The sequence below is a fragment of the Symphalangus syndactylus genome, chromosome X (assembly GCF_028878055.3).
Source record: "Symphalangus syndactylus isolate Jambi chromosome X, NHGRI_mSymSyn1-v2.1_pri, whole genome shotgun sequence".
NCBI lineage: Eukaryota > Metazoa > Chordata > Mammalia > Primates > Hylobatidae > Symphalangus > Symphalangus syndactylus.
Genome location: NC_072447.2, coordinates 38,860,475 through 38,878,874, shown reverse-complemented (window position 1 = coordinate 38,878,874; position 18,400 = coordinate 38,860,475). Strand labels below are relative to the sequence as shown.

The 18,400-nt window shown below is 41.7% G+C and overlaps 1 protein-coding gene across 10 annotated transcripts in view; it reads right to left on the bottom strand.

Annotated features, from left to right (window-relative positions):
- The window catches only part of POLA1 (DNA polymerase alpha 1, catalytic subunit), a 298,585-nt gene extending 282,086 nt beyond the window's left edge, over positions 1-16,499 (bottom strand). For 5 of the 10 annotated variants that reach the window (XM_055269502.2, XM_055269500.2, XM_063634748.1 and 2 more), the window contains exons 1-4: positions 16,249-16,387; positions 10,681-10,805; positions 7,207-7,303; positions 6,091-6,171 (exon numbers count right to left, since the gene is read on the bottom strand). In XM_055269502.2, coding sequence (XP_055125477.1) covers positions 6,091-6,171; positions 7,207-7,303; positions 10,681-10,805; positions 16,249-16,291 — 346 coding nt within the window. In that variant the 5' untranslated portion in view covers positions 16,292-16,387. Of the gene's footprint in view, positions 1-6,090; positions 6,172-7,206; positions 7,304-10,680; positions 10,806-16,248 lie in introns of all 10 variants that reach the window. The other 5 variants (XM_063634747.1, XM_063634746.1, XM_055269496.2 and 2 more) reach the window with 4 other exon arrangements.
- Positions 16,500-18,400: the final 1,901 nt, after the last annotated feature.

Here is an 18,400-nt window from a genome sequence, read left to right as displayed (position 1 = left end):
GACATTCATACGTTGTTCATGAGAGTGTAAAATGGGACAGCTCTTATGAAGAATAGGCAATAGCTAATAAAGTTTTATGTGTAGTGGGCTGGGCGTGGTGGCTCACGCCTGTAATCCCAGCACTTTGGGAGGCCAAGGCGGGTGGATCATCTCAGGACAGGAGCTCGAGACCAGCCTGGCCAACACAGTGAAACCCTGTCTCTACTAAAAATACAAAAATGAGCTGGGTGTCGTGGCAGGCACCTGTAATCCCAGCTACTCAGGAGGCTGAGGCAGAAGAATCACTTGAACTCAGGAGACAGAGGTTGCAGTGAGCCGAGATTGCACCATTGTACTCCAGCTTAGGCAACAAGAGCAAAACTCCATCTCAAAAAAAAAAAATTTATGTGTAGCTACTCTTTGAGCCAGCAATCCCACTTCTGGGAATTTTCTCTGAGGAAAACACCATATGCACAGAGTTACTGGATGTGGCATTATAATAGCAAATTACTCAAAATAATCTAAATGTCCTTCCAAGGAAACCATTTGAATGAACATTGTGCAATCCCTATCAGGGAATGCTGTGCAGCTACATAGAAATAAATAATTAAAAACAAGCTCTCTATGTTCTAATATCGGGTGATTTTCAAGACATCTTGCTACATGAAAAAAGCAAAGTACAAAACCTCTATAACATTATCTTTTGTTTAAGAAAGAAAAGGGGCCGGGCACCGTGGCTCATGCCTGTAATCCCAACACTTTCTGAGGGCAAAGTGGGCGGACTGCTTGAGCCCAGGAGTTTGAGACCAGCCTGGGCAACATGGCGAAACTCTGTCTCTACTAAAAATACAAAAAATTAGCCGAGTGTGGCAGGATGTGCCTGTAGTCTTGGCTACTCGGGACACTGAGGTGGGAGGATAGGTTGAGCCCAGGAGGCAGAGGTTGCAGTGAGCCCAAATCGCACCCCTGCACTCCATCCCGGACGACAGAGCAAGAATCTGTCTCAGAAAAAAGAAAGAAAAGGAAATAAAAATACATACACATGCCAGCACGGAGGCTCACCTCTGTAATCCCAGCACTTTGGGAGACCGAGGCAGGCAGATCACGAGGTCAGGAGTTCGAAACCAGCCTGACCAACATGGTGAAACCCCGTCTCTACTAAAATACAAAAATTAGCTGGGCGTGGTGGCGCGTGCCTGTAATCCCAGCTACTTTGGAGGCTGAGGCAGGAGAATCACTTGAACTCAGGAGGCAGAGGTTGCAGTGAGCCGAGACGGCATCACTGTACTCCAGCCTGGGTGACAGAGCGAGACTCTGTCTCAAAAAAAAAAAAACAACAACCACCACAACATATACACAATTTCACTCCTGGGTTAGTACCCTAAAAAATTGAAAGCAGGCATTCAAACAAAAACTTGTACACAAATGTTCATAGTAGCACTACGTACAATAGCCAAAAGGTAGAAACAATCCAAATGTCCATCAACTAATGAATAAACAAAACGCAGTACATCCACACAATAGAATATTATTCAGCAATAAAAAGGAATGAAGTACTGATACATGCTACTTGAAAACATGATACTTGAAAATCTTCTAAGTCAAAGAAGCCAAACACAAAAGATAAAATATTGCATGATTCATTTATATGAAATGTAAAATGTCCAGAATACACAAATCCATAAAGATAGAAAGCTGATTGATGGTTGTCAGGCTCTGGGGGAAGAGAGAGTGGGGAGTGACTGCTAATGGGTATGGGGCTTCCATTCTGGATGATGAAAATGTTCTGGAACAAGACGATGGTGACGGTTGCAAACATTGTGAATATACTAAATGTCACTCGTGGTAAATTTTATGTTATGCATATTTTACCACAGTAAAAAAAAAAAGTATTTTCATGGGCCTAAGATTGTGAAAAGGTTTGTAGGACATTTGTGAAAGATGTGAGACAGGAGATCTGTATCATCTGGAGCACTTCGAAAACAGAATGTAATTAATAGTCAAAATGTTTAGTATATAAAATTCAGGCCTTGATAGTGTACGAACAGAGGAGGTCAACAGAAGTTTGAATAGCAAGGAAAGCTTCATGAGAGGGCATTAATCTCACCACTGTAGGTTAGCAGGATTTAGACAGAAGGATAAAAATTTGAATACAAGTAAACATTTGAGGTGGAATTCTTCCAGTTTAGTGTTTCTGTTTTGTTTTACTGTATTTTCCTGCTAATTTTTCTTCATTGGGACTTGGTTGATATTTTTCTCTATGGTTTTGTTTTGTTTTGCTTATTCCTGTCACCCAGGCTGGAGTGCAGTGGCACGATCTTGGCTCACTGCAACCTCTGCCTCCCGGGTTCAAGAGATCAAGAGATTCTCCTGCCTCAGCCTCCCAAGTAGCTGGGTTTACAGACACCCACCACCACGCCCGACTAATTTTTCTATTTTTAGTAGAGATGGGGTTTCACCATATTGGCCAGGCTGGTCTTGAACTCCTGGCTTCAGGTGATCTGCCCACCTCGGCCTCCCAAAGTGCTGGGATTACATGCGTGAGCCGCTGCACCCGGCCATTTTTCTCTGTTTGAAAACACCATCCCAGGAATTAGATCCACACCATAAAGAGTTGACCTTTTACTTCTAAGAAAACTTAGTAATTTCTTATAAGTCTTTAAAGTACATTGCAGAAGTCCATTTTCCTTCCTAGGATCTTGTGACCTTACTGGGCTCCTAGTAATGGACACTGAAACAGTGGGGACTTGTGGGTGAATGGCGGTGGAAAAGCACGAAATAAGAATTTCTAAGACCAGCTCTCTTCCGGATCAAATCATTCTCTTCAGTAACTTATTATTCGGAAGAGATAATATGATGACTATGGAAACACAGAGATGGCTCCTTTATTCAACAAAACTACATACTTACTTTGAGTCCACTACTGTGATTAGCACTGAGATTACCAGGACATGAGTCCTTTCTTTGAGAAGCTCACTGTCCATTCCAACCTCCTAATTTACAGCTGACAAAAACTCAAGTCCAGATAGGTAATGGGATTAGTTCAAGATGACACAGCCAATTAACAATAGAACCATGGCCAGGCGCGGTGACTCACGCTTGTAATCCCAGCACTTTGGGAGGCCGAGGCGGGCGGATCACGAGGTCAGGAGATCGAGACCACGGTGAAACCCCGTCTCTACTAAAAATACAAAAAAATTAGCCGGGCGTGGTGGCAGGCGCCTGTAGTCCCAGCTACTCGGAGAGGCTGAGGCAGGAGAATGGCGTGAACCCGGGAGGCGGAGCTTGCAGTGAGCCGAGATCGCGCCACTGCACTCCAGCCTGGGCAACAGAGCGAGACTCCGTCTCAAAAAAAAAAAAAACAAAAAACAACAATAGAACCATAACTCTAACATAGGCCTCCTCAGTTCAGGGAGATGAAAGTGGCACATGAGCTCATTCTCTTCTTCATGGACTCACACAAACTAGAAATACACAATTAGCCACATTGCTAACAAATGGTACCAGTGTAGAAAATTTCCACATTATACAGGTTGGCAGAACCAGGAAGATGGTTCACACATTCTAATTTAACTAATAAATGAATGAATAAATAAATAACATCACACACAGAAAAAAATACACATATGCTTATTTTTTTGTAATAAACCAGAAACTAATAAAAAAGTTACTGATTTTCATTTTTAAATCATATGTTTTACAATATTCAGAAGCAAAATTAAAAGGATTTTTTAAAAACTGAAATTTGAATACAAACAAAAAATGAATCTATGTAGTAAATCGATACAACACACACAAAAAAATTACTTTATATAGCTTCTGAACACAATACTCTGACTATAGACCTTAGGATATATACCAAGAACAAATAAAACTGTAGAGAAATCATAAATTTTACTTAGAAAGGTTGTTGGTACAGATATTGATTTAGTGATTCTGACATTATTTTGTGTGTATTTTAGAAGACAAGGGTTTTCATTGAGGGTGAAGGCAGATACAAATATAGAATTGGGAAGATAAAGAACCCAGTGATGTTGGATTTCAACCAATCAAATATATCCGTATGAACTCATGACATATATAATTTCCTTGTTCTGTTCACTGAAAGGGCCTAGAATTACACCCCAATAGCAATGAGTACATCCATCTCCCATATCTGGATACCATTCCCCACTAAAAGGAACCAGGATTCTTGGGAGAAATGGTTGGTTCCAGGTCCAAGGCAGGAAGAATACAAGCTAAACCTGGAACGTCTTATCCTCTTGGCCCAGAAAGCAAGGAAATGCTCAAAGACTGATGGAGCCATGTCAAAAGAACACAGGAGGTGGCTTAAAGGGGCTCTCACCAGCCAAATCTGAGATAATTTGAACATAAAAAGGAAAAATGATAATAATGGCTACTGAATTATAACAGTAAATCTTTTAAAAATACATGAGTCTGAAGCATTAATTTTTAAAAGAAGGGAAAGGATCAACAATAGATGCTAAAAGCACTGGGTAAAAATTCATGGGGAAATAGGATATACACATGGTCTCAAATTATCACCCCCTATTTTTAGCATCAATTACAAAAGGGAGGAAAGTAGCTTTACAAGGAAGAAATCTGAAAAATATCATCTTAACCAAAAGATCAAACTTAGTATCAACAATAATGGTACAAGTGACATTATATGCCCCTGATATGGGAAGGACAGAACTTTATATTGTGGGTCTTGACAAAGCATTTAAATATTTATTTATTGTTGCCAAAATATTTAACCCAAATCTAAGCACAATGAAGCAGTCAGGCAAAACTCAGATTGTGGGACATTCAACAAAACAAACAGCCTGGTCCCTTTAAAAATCAATGTCATGAAAGACAAAAAGAGGCTGGGGCGGAGCGGGGGGAGGTGTTGCTGTTCTACACTAAAAAAGACTAAAGAGACATGAAAACAAAAATGCAGTCTGCATTTTTAAAAATAGCTTTAAAAGATACTATTGGGCTAATTGGGAAACTTTTAATATAGACAATATATTAGGTAATATCATGATAATGTTATTGTGGTTAAGTAGTCAAGTATCCTCATTCTTAGGAGGTCACTACTGAAGTTCTAAAAGTTCACTGAGCAAAAAGTCTGTGTACGTGGTTGGAAGGAGAGAGAAAACTAATGGTGCAAAATATTATTCTGCATATGAAGATCCAGACAGTAAAGGGCAAGACAGCACAGATGTTAGGCTTTTGATCACATATTCTTTTGTTACATATTCTTTGCATTTTTTATTTTTAAAATACCGCTTAAAAACGTAAAAACTATTCTTAGCTCAAGAGCCACACAAAAACAGGCAAGATTTCCACTTGGGGTAACAAAAATGTTCTAAAATTGATTGTGGTGATGGCTACACAACTCTGTGACTATATTAAAAGCCACTGAATTGTATACTTTAAATATGTGAATTGTATGGTATGTGAACTGTATCTCAATAAAACTTTTTGTCAAAAACTGGTTGTGAGAGGGCCATAGTTTGCTGACCCCAATCTACCACTCAGTAGTAGAAGGCTAATTAACAAACTAAACAAAAAAAAAATACTGAAGAGAATTTTCATTCTCATTTTACAGGAACTAAATCAGGATTGTTTACTCAAAAAAAATTGCCAATAATTGTACAGCTAAGACAATCTGACACATTCATCCATATTATTTTAAATTTCAATTAGACAAAGCAAGCTGATTACTCTAGTTCTAAACCTTGTTATTGTGCTATACAATTAGCAAAGAGCTAAAATTCTAAGTATATCACTTCAGGAGGAATTAAAAGAGATCAATTACTGTCGCAGCCCTCAAAATCAGCAAGTTTTAAAGGACCACAGGATTGAAAACTTTAAAATAAGTAAAGACCACACTACTTGAATAACAGAGACATGAAACTTCATTTCCTGATGTTGTTTCTGCTTTTTATGTTTAATTTTCCACATAAGCATACTTCTCTTCATATTAGAACATATTCTATACCTAAAAACAATGGTAGTTAGGTCTTTCTCTCAAAGGTAAACTATCAGAGTATCAAGTCATCTCTAATTTTAGAGAATTCTTTAAATCTCAAAACAACACCCTGGAAAACAAAAGGTAGGTACCTTTCTCACCAGCATCAAGGGCATCATCTTCAAGGTCATCATCAAAAATCTCTCGGCCATCTTCCACATAGCCAATACCATCTGCAGGGACAAAATTTAATACTGAGATCAAATTTCTAAAAGTGGCCAATAATATTTTAGCCATGACCAAAAAAAAAGCTTTTATACCTGCTCAGATGTTTTCCTGGCCTGTGCTATTTTTAAGTGCAGCAGAATTCTGTTCACACAGGTGTCAGACAATGCACAGCATCCACACAGCAGGTGTGGAGTCAAAACCAAATGATATATATTATACCTAGCTAGGTGACCTCAGGAAACGATTTGGCCCAAAGGATCAAAGTCTGCCACGATAGGATGCTTTACAGCAGTTTTACTCTACTAGAAGAATAAGAAGTAAAAGAATCAAGATTACCACAAGCCCAGAGAGATATCCCAGTCTACAGGGGAAAACTGGCAATATAGCTGAATCCAATTACAGAAGTAGAAACATAGTCACAGGCACAATCTACATGCTCCCTGTGGTCAGCATTCACATGGCCATGAAGTCAGACCCTACAAGTGAGAACCAGTCAGCTTTCAGAAGGGGCACAGGACATTAGGACCAGCCTTTGTATGGTGCTTTCTACTGACCAAGTTAATTTTCATACCTAGAACCTCATATACACCTCACAACTCTGGGAGAAGGTAGTTTTCTTATCCTCGTATTACAGATGAAGACTCTGAGGCGCCGAGAGATTAAGTGACTTGTCCAAGGTCATAGAATTGGAAAGTAGGAACGATGGATCCCGAACCTGCATTCCTTAATTCCAAGTGCTGTGCATTGGCCCCATAGACAAGGGGCTCCTCCCAATTCCTACACAGCCATTACCTGGAGGATTTATACTACATCCTGAGGTATGTGCCTAGATTCTCCAAAATATCCCCAAATGTCCTGCTATTCTGCTTCCTCATCCTCAAATAATTAAAGGAAAATCCGAACCAAAGGTAAGATCCTAACAGTGCCTTACATTTGCCCAGGCAAAGCAGCAACTCCACTACATGAGTGAGAATCTACAAGAAGCAACTAACACAGTGCCTAGGACGAAACATCCCCGCCCCCACCCCCGCCCCACCTACCATCATCCACAATCCAGTCATCATCCTGGCGTGCCTGAACCAGCTTCGAATACTGTTCTTCATCAACTTCTTCATAAACACCTGTGAAGTCCTCGACCTACCATTATACAAGTTTCAGAAAAAAAGCTTCAAATAGAGTGAAAGTGTTAAACAATTCTGATGAAAAAATTGTCAAATTGAAACTGGAATGGCAGCCTGAAGGAGTAGCTGCAACCAAATCATGAGTTCTGACATTCAACACCACTACAGGGTTTTCCTTAAATAGACATCAATTAACTTAGTATTCCTTTTAGGTGGGTGTTAACATAAGATATTAAATGATTCCATTAGCATAATACACTTGTCATACCATCAATTACTCATCTATTTCATAAAAAACAAACTGAATTATAGCCAATTCTTCATTAGCTGCTTTGGGGAATTATTCACTTGTAATTTCTAGACTGGTTTCTCCTACACTTAGCAAACCTGTAAGGCATGCCACTTCCCTCTCCACTAGCTGATGTACGCTCTGCGAATAGACGATAATTTTCATGCCTGTTCAACCAACCAAATACAATTCAAAAGGAAAATCTCCCTCATCCATCCCCCTCCAAAAATTAGCATAACAAACATATTGTATATTCTACAGGCAAACCAGAAATAGTTTTTGAGTGACCCCGTTTGTATTACCACTGAAACCCCACCATTCTCAGGTCTTGAAACCGCACAAGGACTTAAATGCTGAGCTATTTGAAAGGCAAGTCCAGAGAGTAGCAGGTCCTCCAATCACATTGGCCGCCTGACTCCAAGAGGGTCAGAACACTATGAGCTACTGGTATGAGTAAAGCAGACAACCTCTGCACAGCTAAAGCAACAAATAAAAGATAAACACCACTGCTGCAGCTGCCCATGGGGAAAGGCCAGTGACTTTCCAGATGAGACTCTGGTGGGCTGGTTTGCAAAATCTCATAGATACTTATTAAAAATTAACAAATGCTGGGCATGGTGGCTCACGCCTGTAATCCCAGCACTTTGGGAGGCCCAGGTGGGTGGATCACCTGAGGTCAGGAGTTTGAGGCCAGCCTGGCCAACATAGTGAAACCCCATCTCTACTAAAAATACAAAAATTAGCCAGGCGTGGTGGCATATGCCTGCAGTCCCAGCTACTCAGGAGGCTGAGGCAGGAGAATAGCTTGAACCTGGGAGGCAGAGGTTGCAGTGATGCAGTGAGCCGAGATCATGCCACTGCACTCCAGCCTGGGTAACAGACCGAGTCTCCGTCTCAAAAAAAAAAAAAAAGTACCCGATTCTCGGCCAGGCGCAGTGGCTCACGCCTATAATCCCAGCACTTTGGGAGGCCGAGGTGAGCAGATTACTTGAGGTTAGGAGTTCAAGACCAGCCTGGCCAACGTGGTGAAACCCCATCTCTACTAAAGATACAAAAATTAGCTGGGCATGGTGGTGGGCGCCTGTAATCCCAGCTACTCAGGAGGCTGAAGCAGGACAATCACTTGAACCTGGGAAGCGGAGGTTACAGTGAGCCAAGATCACGCCATCACACTCCAGCCTGGGCAACAAGAGCAAAACTCCACCTCAAAAAAAAAAGAGTTCTACCTTTCTCAAATGGAGTACAGGAGAAACAACTCCATCTGAAGAGTTAATACCCTAGGAAAAAACTTGGACAGAGCTTTTGGAATCCAATGGCCAGAGCTGACCGGATTTCTGTCAAACCTATAAGGCTTACAATAATTACAGGATTTGAGTTTTCACCTCCTTTTTAGCCTACTCCACAGGAATCACTGGCAAATACTGATGTGGTCTTTAACCATCTGGTAACAGAAACAACCTGCCTTACCAAATTAAGTTTTTAACAACAGAGAGGCAAAATAGTCCAATTAATATTACTATACTGACCAACTTTCTTTTTTGGGGTGGGAGGGGAACTGGCGTTACTATTTTTGTTGGCTGAAGACAGACTTTGTCTCTTAAGTGATTCACTATATTATCAAAGAGATACCAGAAAACTATTTTTAAAAATCATTTTGAGTAAAAAGTCATCTCGACTCAAAATCTTTAAAAACAACATTACTACTGCTCAGCATGAACTCTTACAGCCATACAATTAACATCATAGTGTTAAAGGGAAATCAGCCACATTGTGCCAACATCTGAAATGACCCATGGAACTCCTTTATACAAGTACCTACATTAAAAATGTTTTATTCCTGGGCTCAGTGTGGTGGTTCACGCCTGTAATCCCAGCACTTTGGGAGGCCGAGGCGGGTGGATCATTTGAAGTCAAGAGTTCAAGACCAGCCTGACCAACGTGGTGAAACCCTGTCTCTACTAAAAATACAAAAATTAGCCAGGCGTGGTGGTGGGCGCCTGTAATCCCAGCTACTCGGGAAGCTGAAGCAGGAGAATCGCTTGAACCTGGGAGGTGGAAGCTGCAGTGAACCAAGATCATGGCATTGCACTCCAGCCTGGGCAACAGAGCGAGACTCCATCTCAAAAAAAAAAAAAAAAAAAAAGTTTATTCCTGTTTTACTGAAATCCTTTTAGCAACCTTTTATGATCTGGTTGCCTCACTTAACTTGAACAAATGGTGACAAATGGCAAATATTCTTTTATTTGATTAACTGGTTAAACAGGCATATTCTGAAGCCAGACTGCCTGGGTTCAACAAAGGATCTGCCATTGTAACCTCATTAAACTTTCTGTGCCTCGGATATCTCACCTGCAAAATGTTACTAATCATAGCATCTAATTTCATTTGGTTATTGAAAAGCTTAAATGAATAAACACATTGGTAAATGCACTTAGAATAATATGTTAGTTCAAAAAGTCTATCAGTTATGGTTATTTTCTAGTATTGGTTAATCACTTTCTGGCCATAAGGCAATTAAGATACTCAGGGAGCCCTGAAGGTGATGCTAGACAATATTTATGCAGATGGTGGCCACTCTGTTTTTGACCTGCAGGCCATAAACAGTGGGTAGAGGAAAACCAAAACAGCATCACATTCAATCTTACAAGCAGAACACGGCAGAAGTTAAGGTCCAAGTCTCCACTGCCACTACCCTTGCAAATGAGATTACGAAGAACAGTTCTCTCCAAGAAGTAGCACTTAGTTAGGTTGCTCAATACCTTAAGAGTAAGTAAAAGCACCTCTAAATGACTCCAACAAACCCATGGGACTTACCATAGATACAGCATGCCCAATAAGAAAAATATAGATATGGCTATGTACTTTCATTTTGGAATTTTAAAATCATCTGTAAAATACCTTATAGGAACTTTAAGGGTCGAGCATTCTCCATGATCTGTAAATCTACCTCATACCCACACTTGTCCAATACTAATAAATTCCCATTACAAAAAGCTTAAAATATATGAGTACTTCTAATCTGGGGCAAAGGTGACACAAGACTACCTGCAGGCTATGAATTAGATGATGCACAGGAAGAATAAAGAAGAAAAATGGTTACTTACTTCATATTTATACTTCTCACCAGCTTTAGCCTTTTTCAGTCTTTCTAGGGCTTCTTGGCGCCCCTTCTTTGATTTTTTTTCTCGCCGGGCTCGAGAAGATACAAAACTCCCTGAATCTGACACAGCTGGAAAAAAAAAAAAATTTACAAGAGGTGTTACAAAATTGTCAGCCATCTTCCCTCAAACACAAAGGAAAAGTTTCTAGCCAACAATAACATACAATTTTAGTAATATACAAGTAGATAATGTTTATAATGTAAATAATTCACAAAGCTCATGACCAAACATACATATCCAAATATACATGACTCGCCAGAAAGTTCCTCTAAGATCCTGTTAAAACAATTAAAGTCACTGTCATTTTTTTCTCCAAAAAGAGGAAAATTCCCAATTCAACTGATATCCTGTGGAGACACTAAACAAGGGAGATCAGCTGTTAGCTAATTTATCACCTTTCCATTAGAAATGACCAGCCAGAAGTAATCCAGTGGGTTATAAAAGCACTATTCATTTTGTGTTCTATTAATCAATATCTAAAAGGCTTCAAGGAGCATCTACTCTTTGCAAAGTACTAGGCACTATGACACACAAAGACATGCTGGGCGTGGTGGCTCACACCTGTAATCCCAGCACTTTCGGAGGCTGAGGCGGGCAGATCACCAGAGGTCAGGAGTTGGAGACCAGCCTGGCCAACATGGTGAAACCCCGTCTCTACTAAAAATACAAAATTAGCCAGGCACGATGGTACATGCCTGTAACCCCAGCTATTCGGGAGGCTGAGGCAGGAGAAACACTTGAACCCGGGAGGCGGAGGTTGCAGCGAGCTGAGACTGCACCATTGCACTCCAGCCTGGGCAAAAAGAGTGAAACTCCATCTCAAAAAACAAAAACAAAAAAACAAACAAAAAAAAAACAAAGATAAAAAAGATATGGTCTCTGTACTCACAGAACTTACTATCTAACATGGGAGACAAGTAGCAACTGGCTCTAAACAATATTTAGAGGTAATAAATGCCTTAAAAGAGATTCAGACAAAGTACCCAGAAATTCAAAGAACGAACAGATTGAGGGCTGGAGAAATTTAACAAAGATGGCTTTGAGAGGATTATTGGTATATCACTTATTTCAAGGCCTCGGTTGGTTATGACACAGGACATTACTAAAATAACTACAGGGACTTAAATGGTTTGTCAAAAATTACTGAAATATCAGAGGACTTCAGTGTTTATTCATTCAACTTTTGAATTATTCATGCTCTGGTCATCATAAACTGACCATTCCACATACACACTGAAAAAATTCAGGCGGGTGCGGTGGCTCACGCCTGTAATCCCAGCACTTTGGGAGGCTGAGGCGGGTGGATTACCTGAGGTCAGGAGTTTGAGACCAGCCTGACCAACATGGTGAAACCCCATCTCTACTAAAAATACAAAAATTAGCTGGGCGTGGTGGCAGGCACCTGTAATCCCAACTGCTTAGGCGGCTGAGGCAGGAGAATCCCTTAAACCCAGGAGGTGGAGGTTGCAGTGAGCCGAGATTGCACCACTGCACTCCAGCCTGGGTGACAGAGGGAGACTCTATCTCAAAAAAAAAAAAAAAAATTCATCCACAGAATTAAAGACTTTCACATACCCACTGATGAAAAACTAAGTCAAGCATAACAGTGCTGCCTGTCAACTATGAGTTTAGGCTCAGCATGATTGCCATCTATGTCTGTGAAATCTAGTATTTTATTGTGTTTGGTGCTAATTAATTTATAAAGGAGCAGGCAAAGAAAAGGAGAAGTATGGATAAGAGGCAGCCTAAAACTCCAACCCCACTAGAATGTTCATAACAACATTAAGCTGCTTGACTAAGTGTTTGACTGAAATAGAAGATACAATTTAAAGAACATGTACCAAATGCTGGCAATAAACTGCTGGAGACTATAGCCTAAAGGTAAGGTATAATTAGAGATCTTATTTTTTTCTAGCTTTCTAGAAATGGAATCTCTCTTTACAACATCACACTCTATTGTTTGACTTTCACATTTGACTTTTAAATCCATTTTCAGAGAGACATTAAGTAAAAATTAAGGAATAAAGGTACTTAATGATGACAGCCACAAAAACTTGGATGTCACTCAAATGATTTCAAAAATCGTGAACAGGCCTACATGAAAAGGCTTTGAAGATTACTGAACATGACCCCTGAAAGTGAAAAGCTGGCCTCAGTGTATTCCCCTCAAGACTCCCTTGACGCCTGACATCTGTAGGTCTTCAAATGCACTTACTCCACAGGCAACAATGTTTCACTACACAGGCAACGTCCCACTCACTACACAGGCAACAATGTTCCACTACACAGGGTTTAGGGTACAATCACAAATGAGACAGAGCTGCCTGTCCAAAAGAGGCCCCCAGTCAAGTAAAGCAAAGTACCTGAAATTACCATCACAATATAAACATGGTGCCACAGAAAAGGTAAGAACTCAGTACTGAGGAAATGTACAGAGGAGAGAGCTGTTAATTTTGCCTGGAAAATCAAGGAAGGCTTCACAGGAGAGGTTTCCAATACAGGCCTAGAAAAAGGAGTCAAATTTCACAGAGAACAAGGTAAAAAGTGGCACAAGCAAAAGAAGAGGCATGAGCCAAATTACAAAGGGATGAAAATGCACAGTGTATTCAGAAACTGAGAGAACTCAGTGTGCAAGGTAAATTCGACAAGAGAGTGTAGAGTGAGTAGGAGAACCAGACTAGGGAGAAGCAGCACATTCCAGCTCTGCCATTTACTGGGTGACATGAGAACACCAGTTAACCAGTTAAGCAGCAGACTGGTGTCTTGTTGTTTAAAGCGGCCTAGCATCTGAAACTGTGAAATCAGGCCCCCACCCCTTATAAGTCTTGATGAGACACAGAGCCTATGTCCCACTACAGAAGCTGAAAAGGCTGATGCTCTTTCCCAGACACCCTTGCAGCCTAGAGCATGGGCATATAAAATAAGCTCTACCAATTAGGAACACCTGCTCAGACATTAAATCAGAAGCTAGTGTCACAAAGAAGGGTGCATGGTTTTTAAAAGATTCTACAAGTAGCAACAGCTGCAGGAGGATTACAAAACTGGCAACAACGTCAGCAGTGTCCTAAGGTATGAGCTATAGCATCAAGTACTTGGTCGTGGTTGGCAATGACCTCCTCACTGGCCCATTTTTGTGGCACAATTTCACTCACTGTTCCTGGCTAAATAGCTCCCAGGCTGGCTTATTAGTCCTCCTGGAGTTTCTGTGAACACAATATTCTTCTAACAAATTCTAACCCATCTGCTAGAGTTGGTTCCTGCAGCTTACAAATAGGGGCTCTGACTGATGTAGAGCCTCAGGGTCCACATCTGTGAAATGGGGATAATCATGTCTGCTTCAAAATCTGTTAAGGATTACATGAGGATGCCTATCTTACTTTGCACTTAGCAATACAGGAGCGGCTCATGTAACGTTTCCGCGTGTGAAGTCAAACACACATCCACATACCCCACACACACCATACCTAAGAGTACCGAGGTCTAGCTTTAGAAGGCAAAAATAAAGCAAAGCCGTTTTCTGCATATGATTAGATGTTCACCATCTGTACCTCATGAAGACAAATCATGTCCAGCCTACCCACCATCATAATGCCAGAGCCTGGCAGAAGGCTTATACCTAGTAGGTATATAATAAATATTTGCTGAATGAACCAATGAATGAACCACTGTACCTGCTTTTTTGATCATTAAACTTTCCCTGGCCAGGCACAGTGGCTCACGCCTGTAATCTCATCACTTTGGGAGGAAGAGACAGGTGGATCACCTGACATCAGGAGTTCAAAACTAGCCTGGCCAACATGGTGAAACCCCATCTCTACTAAAAATACAAAAAATTAGCCGGTGTGGTGGTGGGCACCTATAATCCCAGCTACTCGGGAGGCTGAGGCAGGAGAATTGCTTGAACCCGGGAGGCAGAGGTTGCAACGAGCTGAGATCACGTCACTGCACTCCAGCCTGGGCAACAAGAGGGAAGCTTCGTCTCAAAAAAAATAACTAAATAATAATTCCCTGATCTTTTTTCATATATAGTAACAGCTAGTTATAGACCTTTCAGCTTTTCACTGCCATTATCAAGGTGCCCTGCCTGCTAATACTGAAGAAAAAAAAAAGCCTACATTTTGTTTTTTGGAGTATGTCTCCAACGCTTCACGTAGGTAAGTTAGCAAAAAAAGAGTAAGCATGAAAAAATCCAGTTACAAAGGTTTAAATATTTGTTTCAAAATTACCATCTGGAGTATCTCTATCCTCCCCAAAAGCAGACAGACACTAGCTTACAGCAGTCTTTCAGGTAACAATCTTTCAGTCTGCTCTAAAGGAAAAATTCCAGTCACAAGTCCCCAGCAACTACTTAATCAACACCATGACCTAAGAGGAGTCTCAAGATCGCACAGTATCCTCCAAAGTGATTTCCTGATGTTCACAGATGACGTAGTTTTTAGGATGAAGAAAGGGCTTAGTGGCAAATCACTGATAGAGGGCTGCAAAGACTGTTTGTTCACATACTTACACCCTACTTCCTATCTGTAATCCAGGCAGGTCGACTCTCCAAAATAGTCTCAAAAAACGAACGGCTAGAACAAATTGAAATCTGTGACTCACAACTAGGTGAATGCAAAGGAAGCTGATTAGGAAGCGAGTTCTCATTAATGGTGAGGTATCTGAATGACAGGAGAGGTGACACTTGAGCTAACAAAGTGAAGCATCTGATTTTAAGTTAGAAGTTAACTGAAGTCACGCTTTAGTTGAACACTTAAAAATCAGACAAATCTATTTGCATTTTTGTATTCTATTTTTGGAAATAAAAGATACCCCTGACAAACGGAGTGACATACAGGGGATTCGAAATGCCCTAAATTGATGCCATTTTTTTTGAAACTTCACCAGGAATGACTAGATTGTGAACAGGATTTCTACGCAGCACTTGAAGAACTTTCCAAAGAATCTGAAAGAAAAACTGTTAATGCATAAAGTAGAAACCCATTACCTAAAAATACAAAACGCGTTATTCCCGGATGACAGCACTTAGAGCTTTCTTTCCTGCTTAGTTACAATGTACAAAATTTTCCCGGAAGTTCCTACAAAAAGGGACACATCTGTTCTGTTCAAGCCCTCAAGTGGATACTTAGGGAGATCGCAGTGAAATACTTTCGGCCAAGACATTGCCCCACGGGGCCAGTCTCAATAAAGTTATACCCAGCACGTGGGTGCAACTCACCAAAAGAAATAGAAACGCAATCGACTGTGGAGACTCTCAATGGCAGAGGTGAAACAGCCTCCCAAACAAAAATCCGTCCAGGCTCTGGTCCAAGAGCAAACCGCGCCTAAAGGAAGCCCGGTCTGACCCCAGAAGGGCCCCCGCCCGGGACCACCAAGGTCTGCGCCCAAACAAACCCGGGTGTGCGCCTCTCTCAGAAAAAATAATGCAGAGACTCCCTCAGAACCCCCCCCCCCGCCACTGGCAATCATGCCACTGTCCCAACCCGGAGCCCCACGCGCGGAGTTGTCCCTCACCACTCGCCCCTATCTCACAGTCGTCGCCGTGCACGGGCGCCATGGTCCCGAATCTCCAGATTCCGCGCCAACCAGCCCAAAACTGGCGCGGGGGCCGAGACAGGCGCCAGCCTGAAAGCCAATCAGCGGCTCGGGAGGCTGCGGACTTCCGCCCGGAAGGCCACTGACGTGCCGCGCCGCGCCGCGCTCCGTCCCCGGCCTTCCCGCGGACGCGCGTTCGGCGCCCTGTGATGACCCCTTAGGGAAAAGCTAGAGCTGAGGGGAAGCCGGAGGAAAGCAGGAGAAAGAAGCGGTCGGGCGCTGGAAAGGAGCCGCCTGGAGACTGCGCAAGCGCACGCATGCTGATGGGAAAAGATTTGGGCGCGTGGGAGAAGGGGCGCTCTGGTTCTCAGAGCCCATTTTCCCGGAAAGGAGGCGCGGGCGGGCAGGAGAGTGGGGGTGGTTGGCTCGTTTTCCCCAGAGCCTGGGAAAGCGACTGCCTCTTGCTGCGCGCCCTGAGTTTTGCCTGATAGTTTGCTTCTCAACAGTCTGGATACAGTGGCTGTGTGATTAACAGCTTAAACATATATGCTCCATCTTAACCAAATAACCAAAAGTAGCATTACCAATAAATGGCCATCTGATCTCATATGCCTCCTGATGTAATGCGTATGAAACAGGAACAACTTCGCCTATATGGTCTTCTTGCAAAAAGTGTCTAACCTGAATCTAACCATGAAGAAACAATCAGATGTATTCAAAATGTAGGACAATCTACAAAACACCTGACGTGAACTCCAAAATTTCAATGTTATGAAAAACAAAAAGGGCATTCAATTTTTGTGTATGATACAATGGCTGTAATGTATATATCTCATGTTATCTCTTTCCAAAAAGGTATAACATTTTTATTAAATAATGCCTGCCACACATTTGTATTTTTTCCTACATTATTGCCCCCATGCTTATTGATCCCTTCTTCATGTGACAACAATTTTGTAATATTTTCTCCAAAGAGGTTATAAAGATAATTCAGTCTGTCCTCTAGCATGGTTGATCAATACTTGTTTCTTAATTTCTGATTGTTTAGAAAATGTCAGCTTCATAATCATTTAATATCATGTTATGTGATCCATATGTTGTGATACATAACATGTAGTAATTTACAACTTAGACATAACTTCCTATTTAAAGTACTACAACAGATTTATTCCTACACTTCCCTTTTAAAAACTGATGGAAGTTTTATAGTTTTATTATCGAGTTTTTTCCAACCAGGAGAGAACCATGCTGGCTAGTCATCAATAAGAACCAAATCCTTACGTTAACAATTTCACGGCTGATCACTTCCCACATGCCCGGTTATAACTCTAGGCATTTCAAACCTCTTTTCTCTTTCACTACTGCTATGGTCTGAATGTTTCTCTCCACATAAAATGTATGCGTTGAAACCTAATCACCAGTGTGGTGGTGTTAGGAGGTAGGGCCTCTGGGAGGTGATTAGGTCATTAGCAGGAACCCTCATGAATAGGATTAGTGTCCTCAGAAAAGAGGCCCCAGAGAGCTGCCTTGCCCCTTCTTCCATGTGAGAATAGAGCAATAAGGCACCATCTGTGGACCAAAAAGTGGGCCTACCCCAAACACTGAATCTGCTGGCACCTTGATCTTGGAATTCCCAGGCTACAGCACTGTGAGAAATAAATTCCTGTTGTTTATTAGCCACCCAGTTTGTGGTATTTTGTTATAGCAGCCTGAACAGACTGAGACAATGACCCACATACTTTGTGGGAAAAGACCTGCAGGACACTTTCTTTTTTTGAGATGGAGTCTCGCTCTGTCATGCAGGCTGGAATGCAGTGGCACCATCTCTGCTCACTGCAACCTCCACCTCCCAGGTTCAAGTGACTCTCCTGCCTCAGCCTCCCGAGTAGCTGGGATTATAGGCGCCCCCCACCACACCTGGCTAATTTTTGTATTTTTAGTAGAGACGGGGTTTCACCATGTTGTCCAGGCTGGTCTCGAACTCCTGACCTCAGGTGATCCACTCACCTCAGCCTCCCAAAGTTCTGGGATTACAGGTGTGAGCCACCATGCCAGGCCAGACACTTTCATACCATGATATGTCTTCTGGCCCTACACGTTCAGTTCAAAACTCCTGGTAAGTCATCACAGT